This window comes from Etheostoma cragini, chromosome 5 (assembly GCF_013103735.1).
Source record: "Etheostoma cragini isolate CJK2018 chromosome 5, CSU_Ecrag_1.0, whole genome shotgun sequence".
Taxonomy (NCBI): domain Eukaryota; kingdom Metazoa; phylum Chordata; class Actinopteri; order Perciformes; family Percidae; genus Etheostoma; species Etheostoma cragini.
Window position 1 is genome coordinate 6,704,478 of NC_048411.1, and position 16,294 is coordinate 6,720,771.

Genomic DNA, 16,294 nt, shown 5'->3' on the forward strand with positions numbered 1-16,294 from the left:
TGTGTCAGTAAGGCCTAGTGTCACAATGCCACTAGAAACAACAAGTTGGGAGTGTTAACTTCCCAATGAACTCAGGGTGTTATGGTTTGGGTCATCCCAGAGGGCCAAAGCATGTGGAAACAGCAGCACTTTTTTAAGGGTAAAAATTTAGGCGAGAAAAACATATATTTTCAAGTGTTACTGAACTAAGCAGCTCGATGACGCTGAATTTCTTTGGTATTCCTATGTAGCATGTTGCTAGCTTGGATCTGTGATATTGTTACTTTGTTTGAACTCATTTGAAGCTGCCAAGATGTCATGATTTAAGTTTTCTGTAGCTGCGATTGTTGCTGATCTGCTGTTTGACGCATCACACACGATTTATGTGTCTTGATCATTATTAACAGATATGGGAGTGTTGCAATTTCAGCCAAGAATTAGAAATCCAAACAGAGATTTGTGGAGTTATTTTGGGAGTCCAGGGATCCAAAAGTCAAAAAAGTAATCTTCCGCACAGACATTGTTTGATTGTGCCACGTTAGATTTCGGACTTTTAAGAGCCCTATCGCACCTCTTGTAGCGTTAGACAGTCTTGCATCACAACAGCCATCAAAGTGGTTAGGTAGCACCCACAGCATTCACGGTAGAAAAATAACAGACCGCCATCGTCTCTTTGGTCCTAGACTGACCGTTTATTCAGCTCTCAATAGCGTTTTCCTGTTTACGCAGAAACACATTCTAATAAGATGTCATTACATAAGCACGTTAACGTGGCTTTGCTACTCATAACACCAAATATGCTAAATACCTTTTTTACTCTGTAAATATGCTCTTATATGGTTGTAGCCATCTGGACTAACTGTGTTCACTGAGCCGGGGAGAGCAACTGCACGTTCAGGTGACCAATCAGCAGCCAGACAGAAATAAGCTGTCACGTCAACTTCACAACGCCTTCTTTAAAAATAGCTAATTAAAGTCAGGTATGTTTAGCATGATTTAATTTTTTTCATGTAAAGTATTTATCATCTTGTATGTTTATGTATACATGCAAAAAGTTTAATTATGACATAACAAATATAGACTTGGATGGACATGACAGTCTCTCGATTGGATCATCAGTACAAAAGATGATCAACTGAATAAGAAATAATTTGGTTGGATAAAAGTTCTAAAGTACAATCCTGTGTAAATTCAAACTTAAAGAGAGAAGTGAACTACTCCCAAAATACATTTCATGTAATAAAAATCCAATTACCAGCTTTAATGTGATTGCATGTAAAAGTGCCCTCTTTGGCAGATGAAAGTAGCCTGTGTTCATGTGAAAGATATTCATTAATATTCAAAATAGAGTGAAATTGGTTTTATAGTACACAGACTTTAAAAAATTGAAAATTTGAAAATCACATTACCAACCCCCAACCACATCACTTGCATTCCACATTATCATATTACATTCTCATTACATAAAAACTTTATAATTCCCTGCTAGCAAAAGATATATGGGTTGTCACGGTGAAACAGACTTTATGGCTCACCACTGACCCTAAGCTGGCAGGCATCTTCAGCTGCAAATTGAGTAGGTTTAATGGTGCAGAGACTTTTGGATTTTGCAATTCATGTTTTTTTTAGAAGTTAAAGTTTATGGTTTTGAGCAGCTGATTACAGCACCGCCCAAACTGTAAGTGTGGTTTGGGTGATAAACAGATACAAATTCTAGCTGTCTACATTTGGTTGAGAAAAAAAATGTCATTTTGATTACTATTTTACACTCAGGATCTTTAATTAGATCTTAAGTTAAAGTAAATTCCTTCAAATAATACAGTGTTTTGGTGAAGAGTTACAAGTGGGAGGCCGCTGCAGTAATGGCAGATTGTTTACTGTTTAGTCTGTACATTTGAACAGTTTACCAGCCAGTGGTGGCCTAAACGTTAGAGAAGAGAGCTTGTAACTGGGAGGTCATCAGTTAAATCCAAAGTTATGGCTTTCGGTATGTGCAACGCACCCGCTCTTTCACTGTGTGTGGAAAGTGAAAGAGCAGTGCTTGTCTCTCCTTCATTACCACCCGTACCCGTGAACAAGGCCCTTGACCTCAAAAACGTTCCAGTGGAGCTGCTCAGTGGCCATCACATCCGACTGTGCTTGTACTGGACAGATTCCAGGTATGAATGTGTACTGTGAATGTGATCAGGAAGTTTCTGCAAAAAATACAGTATATGCATCCAGGAGGCTCCAGTGTTTGTTAATGTTAATAAACAATTAAAATATCAGTAAAATATCATTTTGAAATGGGAATTTACAGTAGGGAAAATGCTTCACAAACCAGGTCCTATCACATTGCAACTCTATGGTTGTGACCTGGTAGTGGTGAATATTACTTTCTACTCCTCATTGTAACTATTTTAGAACTGTTAGCAGGTGAGCTTCCACACAAAGCTGTATTTCTTAGGTTTTCCCATATAACCTCGCTTGTATGATGTTGACATGTTTTAACTCATTAGAAGTTTTAAGCTATCAAGTAGCTATTTTTAAAGGTGCCTTACAACATTTAATACATTACTTTGTGGTAATGTCTGAAGTTCTACCATGGACTCTAACAATCTAAATCTAATCTAAAATGAAGACAGATGGTGGTGGACTGGTAGCTGTTGAGATGCCAGTTCCCTCCTGGGCACTGCCAATGTTCTCTTGAGCAAGGCACTGAACCCCCAACTGCTCGGGGCAACTTTCCAGGGGCAGCCCCCTCACAGGCCTCTGGTTTAAGTCCCAGTATGGACCAAAGTATAGAGTGTGGATTGGTAGTTGGAGAAATCCCAGTTCACCTCCTAGACGCTGCCATGTGCTCTTGAGCAAGTCACCGTACCCCCCTATTTGGTTAGGGCGCTGGTCCAGTCAGTCCCCTCACTCTGACATCTGTCCATTTGTGCATGAATTGGTCCTGAGCATGTGTGTATATTTCAGGTCTGTGTGCAGTGATTACTAACAAAACAGAGTGGAAATTGTAATCCCCCCACTGGGGATCAGTACAAGATATTACATTTTTAAATTATTCAGCAACTGCTTGGGGTATTTCTCACTTAAAATGTTTTCAGAAAAAAAAAAAAAAAAATGTTTTCAGAAACACATTTCGGTGAGTAAAATATAGAAAAAATATGAGAATGTATTTTGAACAAACCCCCTCGACAGTCTGGCTTTGAATGCCTTTTCTGCCGAGGGTCGGCCATCTGGTTGGTCAGGGGCTTTATACAGCGCAACTGGGCGAGCTCATGAATAGTAAAGAGCTCAGGCAATATGACATTAGACTGACCATTTTTAGTAATTAGCCTGATTTCTCCGCTTATTTCTTTTCAGTGGCTAAAGCTGACAAAGGAGGTAGCAGTTCATTTTCACATTTACAACACAACACAAACACAAACAGTACCTATGCAAGTAAAAACTGTTTTCTGTAAACTGTAAAAATTCCTGATCTGCTTGACACATGACACATTGTGTTTTTAAAGCTAAGTCAATGTCAAAATAGGAAATCCACCAGAGAAAATAGTTGAATCACAAAAGTCTTTTGTTGATGATGCTAGAATTTTGGACATTGTAAAAATTTATTTTGCTAAGGCTAAAGGCTAAAGGTTGAGGTGAACAGTATGGTACAACAGTGGTTGAAAAGTGGTAGTATTCACAGTGGAGGGCAATGTCTGCCAGCAGAATACTAATATGGGTGGTATTTTCAAGTAGAAAGCTTGTATCAATTTTGTCTACTATACTGAGTACTTTGACCTTAGAAAAGGACTTGCTGGTGGAGGAGAATTACAGTACCTTGCCCCATTCTCGCAACAAGAAACTCCATGTCTTTGTCTCACTGACAAAAACAAATCACACACTTTGGGGTGATTTTAAGACCTTTACTTAAACTGAATGTGTATCTGGTAATTTAAAAACGTGACAACAAAGAAATCCTTAAAAAGTGCATCCATTTGGATATAATTTTTCAGGAAATATGACATGTTAAAGAGGACCTATTTTAAAAGAATTAGAAGCATTGTGCGATATCATAGAACAATCATAAGCCTTCCTTGGTCTCAGCTGAAGAAAATGTCTCCCTCTTTATTAGTGTTTATGTTGCATCAGGCTTCCCGTTGATCCACAATCCAGTCTGTGATTGTGCCGAAACTTGGAAAACAAACAGAAGAGATGTGCTGCTAACAGACAGGAGCCCAAAGGATGCGCAAAAGTCTTGCATCTGCTCGGCAGGCTGGAAATTCATAAACCACACCCAGAATGCATGTTAAAGCCAGCTGCCGCTGACGGCTGCAACATAACAGAAAGGCGGTCAAGAGGCAGAGTTAGTCACAAGGCTTGCGGTGCTCTGTTCAGCTTGGCTGAACTTTCGTTTTTGCCCCCATTTTTCATAAGCTGAACTCAAAGACCTAAGACTCACACAAAGGGCTTATTTCTCTCAAATGTTAACAAATCTGTCTAAATCTGTGTTAGTGAGCACTTCTCCTTTGCCGAGATAATCCATCCGCCTCAAAGGGGAATTGCTCACTAACACAGACATAGAAAGATTTGAGAGAAATAATCCTTTTGTGTACATAAAAACGTCTTAGATCTTTGAGTTCAGCTAATGAAAAATGGGGGCAAAAAAAAAAGTGTTGCGTTTATAATTTTGTTCAGTGTACTTCTGTGTCATGGTCAGTCCTTTTTCACTGTTATTTTGTGTTTTGTTGTTCTGGTTTCCTGTTTTATTCTGACATCCGCTGTTTGTTTACAGTCCTGGTCACTTGTCTTCTTGTCTTTGTCTGCCTTCCCGCCTCTGTGATTACCCTTCTGCCCCTTATTCATATCACCTGTGTATCATCATCATCACTTGTGTTCTCGGATATATATGGTGTCACCAGAGTCGCTGTCCTGTGCCAGATTGTTAACTAACCTTGTGTGGCCCACTTTCCAGCGTTATGTCCAGTTTGTTTCCACCATTTGCTTCCATCCCAACGGATTTTTGCCTGCTGATTTTAATTCTGTTTTCTATTTTTGTTGTTGTTGCTGTGAGCACCACAAAGTGAAAGTATCTGCTACTTAAGCCATTATTACTGGCCACATCCAGAGACTGTGAAGAACTGTAGGACTCAATGCTACTGTAAAAAATCATGACTCAACTTTTGTTGGATAAACAAAAGAAAAAACAATGGGCTAGAAACCTACAGTAACCAGTGTCCTTCACCCACCTGAAAGGCGTGTGGCGTGTCATCCACACAGTACACCCGCAGGCTGTAGTTCATGGAGCCGGCCTCCATGCTCCCAAACACAGCCAGCTTCAGTCTCTTGACGGCAGCCTGCCTAAGGGGCTCGCCCACCAGGGCGTATGAGCCCGGCTGGTCCAGAAGCAGATGGCAGCTTGTTGAGTCCATCAGACAGTAACAGGAAGTGGATTCCTCCTCCACTGACATCACTTCCTGCAATAAAGCGCAGAGGTGGTCCCAATGAAGACACTTCATGAAGTTCCTCTAAGCTAAAACATTTTATATCAAACATTCATTTACCTATTTGTATCCTGTTTACTGCTGAGAATAAAAAGGACTAAAAAGATTAGTTGCATTGTAATATAAAATTGCGACACTCGATACAAAGTGGCAATCTGCAAAGATAGAAGATATATTTTATGCATCCTGCAAGGTTAATATTAAAATGTTTAACTCTGTTGTTACAGTTGCTACAAATACACACATGCCCAGGAGCAATACATGCGCTAAATGGAGAGCAATTGTTTGCCTAGCTCAAGGACACGTTGGCAGCGCCCAGGAGGTAAACTGGCACCTCTGCAGCTACCAGTCCACACTCTGTACATTGGTGGCAGAGCCTTTTGTAGCAGACTGGTTCTTGTCTTAGCTGTTGTTGGTGGCTTTTCCCCCTCCCTTATAATGCCACCCCGTTTAGATTCAGATTTCATATAATGATATCTTACTATGAAAGAACCAAAAAATCCAACAAAAAATTAACGTTTTTGTTTTTTATTTATTAGGTAAAATCTGAGCAGGTTCTTTCATACTATTTAAACACAAAATGTACATGGACCACTTCATATATTTTACGAGGAATGTTCATGGGAATTTATGCAAGAGCAAAGGAAGCATTGTGTCCATTGATAACATACAGTATGTTCCAGTTCAGAAAAAAGTTCAGGCTTTTGTAGAAATTGGGATTGAGTAACAGCCAAATAGAGAGAATTAGCACAAAAGGGTGTCCAGACCAGTTAATGTTTTAGGTTAAAGTCAAGGAGTGGTGATCAAGAATGTTGATGCTTGTCTTGGCGTTAACCATAAGCTTCCAGCTCTTTTAACTAATTTCTATTTTCTATTAACTATTTTTATTAAATTTGAACATATTCTATATGTCTTTCCAGGTACTTTTCCCAAAATCATCATTATTATCTAACATTTCAAGTTTCACACAAGATTAAGGAAATGTATGTGTGTTTTAGCAACAAATGAGCCAAAAAGGGGAACCTAAGAACCTAATTGTAATTAAAACTACCACTGCAATGATAAATCTGAATAGGAAAATTAGATGTGGACTGTCATGGGGCTACCCCATGCCTTCATTTAAACCGGTGGTAGCATGTTGTATCATGCTAAGCTAACCTTAGTATGAGTAAGGGACGGTTAGCGTGAGCATTATCATTAACATGTGGGCTTGCATCAATAAACACATGGTTTGTCATTTTATTTCACTTCAGGAATGGGGAATTGCAGCCATCTTTGATTAAAGCTTGTTAATTAATCCTTAACCTAGACTAAATTTAAACTCATTTGAAAGCCTTGTTCTTAATCTTCAATACCATGGAAAACAAACAACAGCCAATTACATCTGTTCTTATTTACCGAGCTCCAGGACCCTATTCTGAATTTGCATCTCCTTAAATCAGACAAAGTACTTATTGTAGGTGATTTTAATATCCATGTGGACGTTCAGTCAGGGTGAGCATAAGGCAACTCACTGTTTTACCACACCCTCAACCTTGTGCTACCAAATAACATCGAATTGAAGATTTATTGGGATTTCCGCAGAATCCTTTATTATCAGACCATTCTCTAATAACTTTTCAATTCTTACTACCCAACTTTACTAGTGTAAATAAAAGTTTCTACACTAGATGCCCATCTGACACAACTCTGGCTAAATTTAAGTAAGATATTCCAACAGCATTTCATTTAACTCTGTTTAATATAACAGAGGACCTTTTTGTTAACTTTAGTCCCTCCCAAATTGATAAATTTGTAGACGTGCTACTACCTGCCTACAGATGAATTTGGACTCTGTTACTCTTCTCAAAAATAAGCAACGGAAAGTAGCACCTTGGTACAACTCCCAAACTCGCAAATTAAAACAAATCTCGCAAAAACTTGAAAGTAAATGGCGTTCTATGGTTGGAAATTGGACCAAGAGAAACTGTTGGAATCCTTTGAATCATTTATTTTGAATGCTGCAGCACGTGTTCTGACATGAACCAGGAAAAGAGATCACATCTCAAACATCTCAAAAGTAGAATGGGAGCCAGAGCGTTCAGCTATCAGGCTCCTCTCCTGTGGAACCAGGTTCCAGTTTGGGTTCAGGAGGCAGACACCGTCTCCACATTTAAGAGTAAACTTAAAACTCTCCTCTTTGATAAAGCTTATAGTTAGGGAGTGATGAGTCACAGTGACCGCCTAACCCAGCCCACCTGCTTCTCGTCATAGTTGTCAGATTCATCCACCATATAATCAATAAATTAATAAAACTAGGGAGAGGCAGGGCAGTACAGCCAGACCAGAATCCTCTCTTTACCCTGTCTCTCCTAATTATGCTGCAAGAGTTTTAGACTGCCAGGGGACTTCCTTTGACACACTGAGATCCTCTTGCCTTAATCTTTCCATTTGCGTGCATCCATGTCCCAGAAGTGCTTGTTACTAATCTACAGTGGTGTGAAAAAGTGTTTGCCCCCTTCCTCATTTCCTGTTCCTTTGCATGTTTGTCACACTTAAGTGTTTCGGAACATCCAACCAATTTAAACAAAAGTCAAGGACAACACAAGTAAACACAAAATGCAATTTGTAAATGAAGGGGTTTATTATTAAAGGTGAAAAAAAATCCTAACCATCATGGCCCTGTGTGAAAAAGTGATTGCCCCCTAAACCTAATAACTGGTTGGGCCACCCTTAGCAGCAACAACTGCAACCAAGCGTTTGCGATAACGTGCAATTAGGCTTTTACAGCGTCCTGGAGGAATTTTGGCCCACTAATCTTTGCAGAATTGTCCTAATTCAGTTACATTAGAGGGTTTTCGAGCATGAACTGCCTTTTTAAGGTCATACCACAACATCTCAATAGGATTCAGGTCAGGACTTTGGCTAGGCCACTCCAAAGTCTTCATTTTGTTTTTCCTCAGCCATTCGGTGGTGGACTTGCTGGTGTCTTTAGGATCATTGTCTTGCTGCAGAACCCAAGTTTGTTTCAGCTTGAGTACACAAACAGATGGTTGGACATTCTCCTTCAGGATCTCTTGGTAGACAGCAGAATTCATAGCTCCTTTTATCAAGGCAAGTCTTCCAGGTCCTGAAGCAGCAAAACAGCCCCAGACCATCACACTACCACCACCATATTTTACTGTTGGTATAATGTTCTTTTTATGAAATGCAGGTTTCCTTCTACGCCAGATATATTTGGACACACACCTTCCAAAGAGTTCCACTTTTGTCTCATCGGTCCACAGAATGTTGTCCCAAAAGTCTTGGGGATCATCAAGATGTGTTGTGGAGAAATTGAGACGAGCTTTGATATTCTTTTTGCTCAGCAGTGGTTTTCTCCTTGGAACTCTGCCATGCAGGCCATTTTTGCCCAGTCTTTTCCTGATGGTGGAGGCATGAACGCTGACCTTAACTGAGGCAAGTGAGCCCTGCAGTTCTTTGGACGTTGTTGTGTGGTCTTTTGTGACCTCTTGGATGAGTCGTCGCTGCCGTTTGGGTCAATTTTGGGCGGCCGGCCACTCCTGGGAAGGTTCACCACTGTTCCTGTCTTCGCCATTTGTGGATAATGGCTCTCAGTGTGGTTAGTTGGATTTCCCAAAGCTTTGGAAATGGCTTTATAACCCTTTCCAGACTGCTAGCTCTCAATTACTTTCTTTCTCAATTGTTCCTGAATTTCTTTGGGTCTCGGCATGATGTGTAGCTTTTAAGGATCTTCTGGTGGACCTTACTGTATCAAGCAGCTCCTATTTAAGTGATGACTTGATTGTGAACAGGTGTGGCAATAATCAGGCCTGGGTGTGGCTAGAGAAATCAAACTCAGGTGTGGACAACCACAGTTATAGTATGTTTTAACAAGGGGGGCAATCACTTTTTCACACAGGGCCATGATGGTTAGGATTTTTTTTCACCTTTAATAATAAACATCTTCATTTACAAATTGCATTTTGTGTTTACTTGTGTTGTCCTTGACTATTGTTTAAATTGGTTTGATGTTCCGAAACATTTAAGTGTGACAAACATGCAAAGGAACAGGAAATGAGGACGGGGGCAAACACTTTTTCACACCACTGTAGCTCTGCGGTGTCATTCCCCGGAGCACTTATGTTCTTTTCCCCCAGCATGTTCCCTTGGATCAGGGAGGCTCCAAAATCATGGTTGCAGCTGTCACTGTGGTCCTGCTACACATTCTGTGATGCCATGTAACATCCTGCTATGCTCTGCTGTGCCCTGCTTCGCTCTCCTGTGCCTTGTAATGCCGCACAGTGCCATGCTATGCCATAAACTACTACAAACTACTATTTTTAGTCATTGTTCATTCCATTATCTTGTACTGTGACTGTTATTGTAAATGTAAATGGAATGTATTTATATAGTGCTTTTCTAGTCTTACGACTACTCAAAGCGCTTTTACATCATACAGGATACATTCACCATTCACACACATTCATACACTGTGGCCGAGGCTGCCGTACAAGATGCCACCTGCTCATCAGATAAACATTCACACACATTCACACTCCGATGCGCAGTCAGACACTGCTTACCAAGAGCCTGGGTCTGTCCGAGGTTTCTTCCTAAAAGGGAGTTTTTCCTCGCCACTGTTGCACTGTTGATTGCTCTGGAGGGAACTACTGGAGCTGTCCTTGTAAATTATGGGGTCCAGTGTCGTGTAGACCACTGTAAAGTGTCTTGAGATAACTCTTGTTATAAACTGATATTCTTCTTCTTATTATTATTATTATTATTATTATTATTATTATTATTATTATTATTATTATTATTATTATTATTATAAATAAAAATTGAATTGAATTTAAAGAAATGCCAATAAACAAGAGCACTTTTTTCTCCCACCCTTAATTCCTGTGTGGACTAGCCAGACCCTCCTCTGGAGGTAAGTCTGGCAATGCAAAACTATACACTATATGACTTTTACAGATTATTGTTAACCTACTTTGAAGCTAAACAGTGATGTTTTTCTGCATAAGGATAAAACTAAGATAATCTTTATTGTTCATTTACAATTGTTAAATACATTTTGCTTAACATACAGAGAATACAAACATACAATCATGTGCCACAATCATTCATCATCTCACAATATGGTGAAACAGTATGTTCCAAGCCCCAAAGCAAGCAGTTATTATCCCTGAATTACATGGGATTAAACAATTTAATGAGGAGGTGTGAGACCAAACAGCACGCTAAAGCGCAGCCTTTAGGAGCATTATTTATTCCCTCACAAATAATCACAAGTTAACTCGCAGTATGGCAATCAAAAGTCCTGTTACCAGCCATTATTTTCTGCCAGACAGCACACCCACCTGTTCACTCACTGCTGGGTTGCATTAGAACACCGACATAACTGCCACTTGCTTTATAATTTATTGACTTATGTCATAATGCTATCATATTTTTACATATAGGAATTATGTAGGATTACTGCAACAAAATGGAAATACAATAACTAACTTTGTGCTGTTATTAGGACACCAGTACACACCTGTCCCTTTCATCTCACAGTATGTCAGCCTCATGTCTTTCTCCTTTCAAATACACACAATAAACTGAGGCTAATTTATTTTCCGTTGGCAAATATTGGTACTGTATCACTCAATAAGATGCAGCATGAAGTGAGAAAAGTTACACTTACATATCAGGTGTTTGGATTCCTTTTGTGAATACTTGCTATGTACTTACTATGCATTTTGTACATGATTTTTACATCCTCAAAAGGAGAGTTTACACACTGCAATATGGCGCTGATAACAATAAACTGTGGCTAGGAGTCCTGAGGAGTGTTGTCTGGGTAGTGTGTATTCAAATGACAGCTGGAATAAGGGTATTTTAATCTAATAATGCACGGTGCATTGGCAGGTATTATGCATTCTCTAACTTTAAGTTAGACCTCATTGGTAAGTAGTTATTTTGAAGCAAGAAGCTCTGAGGATCTCTGCACCCTTTTAATAATAAAGTGAAAGCTCAAAGAGACATGACTGTATTCATTCAAATTCCCTCCGGTCTCCTTCACTTTCTCATTTGCAACACTGGTACATCTTGAGAAATTGCCCTCTTAAACTGAAAAGAAATCCTTTTTTTTGTCACAAAATAGTAAACCCAGAATGCATAGAAAAGGCAAGGTTAGGTAAACATGAGCTTGAACTTGAACTTCAGGAGGCTGAAGAGTATATACAAACTGACAGAAAGTGGTGAGAACAACAAGCATACAAGATGTTGGCAGAAGAGCTCTTCAAAACAACATTAATCTCTGACTGAATGACCTGAAGAGAGTCAACAAGGTTTGTATTTTACAAATACAGACATAGAAGAACATAAAACAAATAGGGGAAGAGAGCAACTCTGTTTCTACGTTTTACCATCCATCTGATGTCTGTGTGTTACATATGGAGAAGCACCATGTATTAATGGGTTAGCCTTTTGGCTTGACTTGGGTATCCTGAAACTAGCTAACTTTTAAATCAACATGGTAACCTATGCTGCAAGGCAAACCATTGTCTCAAACAGGTTCTGTTCAGATGATCAGATTAAAACAGGTAGATGTGTTTTAAAATATACCAAAATCTCAGTGTATGCAGATAATTTTAGAGTATACACATTGGCACCTACGATGTTGTTAAACTCTGAATTAAATGGGGAGCTGAAATCTGTGGTTGAGTGGCTAAGTTATAGTAAGCTTTGGCCTTTTTTGCATTACGTTTGAGTTACTTTCACCAAAATAACCACAGAAGTAGCCCATCACTTGGCATGTAGCTTGTGAATTTCACCACGGGATCAACCGCAACACCGTTACGTGTTGGGACACAGCTGTTGTCCTTCTTGGGTTCTGGCTCTGACCAATGGGCAAAACATGGGACAGCATCTTGCTTTAAGGCAGCGTAATATCGAAATAATAATGGGAGTATATCCATCCCGGAAATCAGTCTCATCAGTGCCTCATGGTTTGTGTTATCATCTCTCCACACTATGCGCTTCAATCGTCGACGTCACATGCCTTTGGTAGCATTCTCTGCATGTGAAATAGAGGCTGACATACTGTTCTGATAGCCCTTATAATTATTGTCAGAAAGTTTGATGTGCACTGTTTATTTTTGATGATGATTGATAGCTCATATTAGACTGACGGTATGTTTTAGGAAGCTTGTTTGCCACTTTTATCTCGGGTTGTGCCACTTGTAAGTACATTTTAGTTTATTTAGATAATAAATATAGGTTATACTATGTATAATTTATAGTATGTATAACATACATTACATATTTCCTGTATTTCATCTTACATGTTAGCTAGCCTACTTTATATAATACTGCATTACAGTGTTGTGTAGTTATGTTGTTTTTACAATTATCATTGTATAATGTCTGTTACTTAATAATATCCAAGTGACTGGTCATTGTGTTTTATCCCAGTTTCACCCTTTGTAAGTCAAATAAACTGAGTTACAATGATCCTAGTCTCCAGCGCTTGATGGTGGAAGGTGTTTAGCTAGTGGTCAGATTACAAAGGGTTACGTGGGTGCAGGACAAGACACATTTTAAGGTAATTTTAGAACAAACAAGGTAAAGAGATTACCTGGAAACTTATTTTAATATTACCATGTAATTAAATAGAAACAGGCAGTTTTGCATTTTGCACCACTGATTCATGGTTATTATACAGAAAATACCAGACGTGTGTCCAGGTAATCTCTGCACCTCTGTTATTTTCATATTACATGTAGTGAAATAGAAACAGGTAGTTTTGCATTTTGCACCACTGATTCAGGGTTTTTACACGGAAACTATCGGACGTGTTTCCAGGTAAGAAGACACAAGATTAAACATATAATTTTTAATTACCTTGAAACAAAAGGGAAATATTTGGAACATATAGAGTGAATGAATTTCATTATTATCATGTTATTACAATATTAATATAACTATATTACAACTATACAAGTATACTGTACATATTGTCATTATTAAACCTTTCGTAGTTTCTACCTTGGTAATTGTCTTTTATATTTGTTACTTTTTTATCACCTTATTACCCCAGTATTACATCTTATTACTCTGATTTATTACCCTGTTACTACCTTGGTAATTACATGTTATTATATGACCTCTTCATTTTCATACTGTTACCCCACTGTTACCATGTTATTACCGTGGTGGAATTTGAAGTGCTAGTAATATTCCCTTCATTACCCCCCCCTCTTTGGTATCATCTTGCTAGGGTAGTTATTGCCCAAAAACAAAAGAAAATAATGCAAAGTAACAACAGTGATTGGGCTGTTATGTATTTAGGTTTGGGATTAAGCTGTTGGAACTTCATCTAGACCAGTAAAAGAAATATTCTACGCTAGAGGCGGGAAAAAGTAAAAGGGGACATTGTTGGAACACATAAACATAAAGTATTAGAAGTGAAGCTACAAAGAAACACAAAATATTGAGTTTGGTGTTGATGGTGTGCATGGATGTGTATGTGTATGTGTGTGTGTGTGTGTGTGTGTGTGTGTGTGTGTGTGTGTTGATGTTGAATGTGTAAAGGGGGTTGGGAGATGTTCGAGGAGGCAAATAGAGAGCCGTGGTCAGCAGAGAAACAATCTCTATGACTCTACTCCTCATTTCCTCACATCTAAATTCACCATGCCATGTCTTTCCTGAAACAGAAATTGATACGCCCCTACCAACCACCATCACTTCCATACTGAATGACATTCTTGGCCATTACCCGCTTCAATTGTTTCTTTAATATCCTTCTGCCAGCAATGTTTCCTTCATGTGGCATTATGTCACCCTCTGAACCCCTAGACAGCATAAGGCGGAATCAGTGAACAACCAACCTACAAAGCCCCAGTAGTCTTTTATGGCTCAAACATAACTCACCTCACAAATGTCATTGTGACTAACTGGACCTTTTACCACATAAAGCCTGTATATAAAACTCAGCGAACAGAAGGAGATAACAGAGTCAACAACCCATAGCATCTTATGTCTTACATCTTTGAAGAAGAAAATACTGTAAACTATGCTTAGTCCTGCTGACATTCTGATGCATTTCACATAGAGATAATCAAATCAGATAAATTTGCCCTCACCTGTTGTGACAACCCACAGTGATTAAAACAGCAAGCTGGTTGAAGGAATCTGTCCGCCTAGCTGTCGACAGCAGGGCAGCACCCCATCACAGCCCGACTCATTTTGACGTTACAATATAACAGGCTTTTGCCAGAAATGTAATGGCTGCAAACAGCTTGTTTCCAGCTTGTTTGGAGCTTGTCACTGGAACAAGTTTGGTACACACACCAGTGCCAAGCAAGGAGGGGGAGATACTGTGGTGTGACAGACAGAGGGTTGCATGAAACAGAGTACAGTACAGTACAGAGTTTATGTTGCTTTGGATGCAGAGAGATCCAAAAGTAGAAATGGAACTATTTTCTTTTGCGGAAGCCATACAATCGTTTATAAATCAATAAAATCATTTTTAAATCAATATTTTGAGTCAAATTATTGATTTATTTAGTAAGTAGCCATGTAACAAGTGGGATAAAAGTGAGAAGATTCAAGACCCCTCCACTTCCCATTGGGGTCCTGCATCACCCTGTCGGGGTTGCATTTGCTTACTTCACGTTAGCCTGGATTGATAGTATTATATGAATACAATGGTGTCATGCTAGTCAACCAGTGTATTTCTACCTAATTTCCCTCTCCAAAACCACTTCAGAAGTGAAGCAGATTTTTCCAATATCGTGCAGGCCTAATCCCTTGCGTAGTTTTTTCACTATAAGCAATTGTTTACACTATACATGGTAATTTCAGCCATTGTTAATATAACATGTATTGATTAGTGCAGGTTTACAACAACAAAAAGCCAACAATCAACCCGCTGGTTGAGATGTTTGCTGTAATTGCATAAGCTAATAAAGAAACAGATGGGCATACTAAAGGCAAAACATACATGCATACAGGTTCCTATGTGTTGACAGGTCCGCTGCTACTTTGGATTTGTGATTTAGTTTAGTATTTTTCTTTCTTTTGTCATCTTGGCATTAAAGGCTTTTTTTTACCAAGTTGCTCGATCCAGATGTTGCTGCACTTGCACAGAACAACCATGTAACATGTTAACAACTATGAAGTATGGTGGTCACATACTGTACTTCTTACATACATACTGTAAGACAGGTGGTCAGTGGGTGGAAAAAGGTTCTATATCTAAATACTCATCAGGTAAAAACAAAGGGTTAGCTACTGTTGTTTATGGAGCCATGCATTGACTACAGCCTTCAATATGGTGAGACTTTAGGATATAAGTGCATACACCTTTTTACTTTTGTAGGCACTGTTCTTTTTTGGTGTATTTTTTCTACACAATCTGCACTTCAGGCTCATTTATAGTCTAGTCTTTGAGGTGTAGAATGATTTGCAATTTAATCAAAAGCAGTGGCAACATTGATGGGTTTTCCCTGCCTTTATTCCCGGTGTCATTAAGCTAAAAAAAAGAAAAAAGCCATTGAGGAAAAAAACAACAAAGGAGAGCGAAGCACAATGTCAGAGTCAAGCAAAGATCTTAATGGGCTATACTGAAGTTGACATATGTGGGCCTGCAGCTCTCACCTCCCATTTGCTGTCCTGTGTTTTCCTCTTGAGCTGGATGTTCCAGTTCTCGGTGTCCACCTCGGCACAGTGAGCGATGGTCATGGCAACTGGGCAGGCGAGGTCCAGGCCCGGAGGAGCATACATCACCTCTGGGCCCAGGAGGATTTCACAGCCTTCCAGTGATTGAACACTGAACACACAGTGACACATACACACACACACACACACAC

The 16,294-nt window shown here is 39.3% G+C and overlaps 1 protein-coding gene across 1 annotated transcript in view; it reads right to left on the reverse strand.

The window, feature by feature from the left end:
• The window catches only part of unc5db (unc-5 netrin receptor Db), a 156,839-nt gene that overhangs the window by 15,796 nt on the left and 124,749 nt on the right, over positions 1–16,294 (reverse strand). The window contains 2 exon segments of the mRNA XM_034872213.1: positions 5,196–5,423; positions 16,083–16,254. Coding sequence (XP_034728104.1) covers positions 5,196–5,423; positions 16,083–16,254 — 400 coding nt within the window.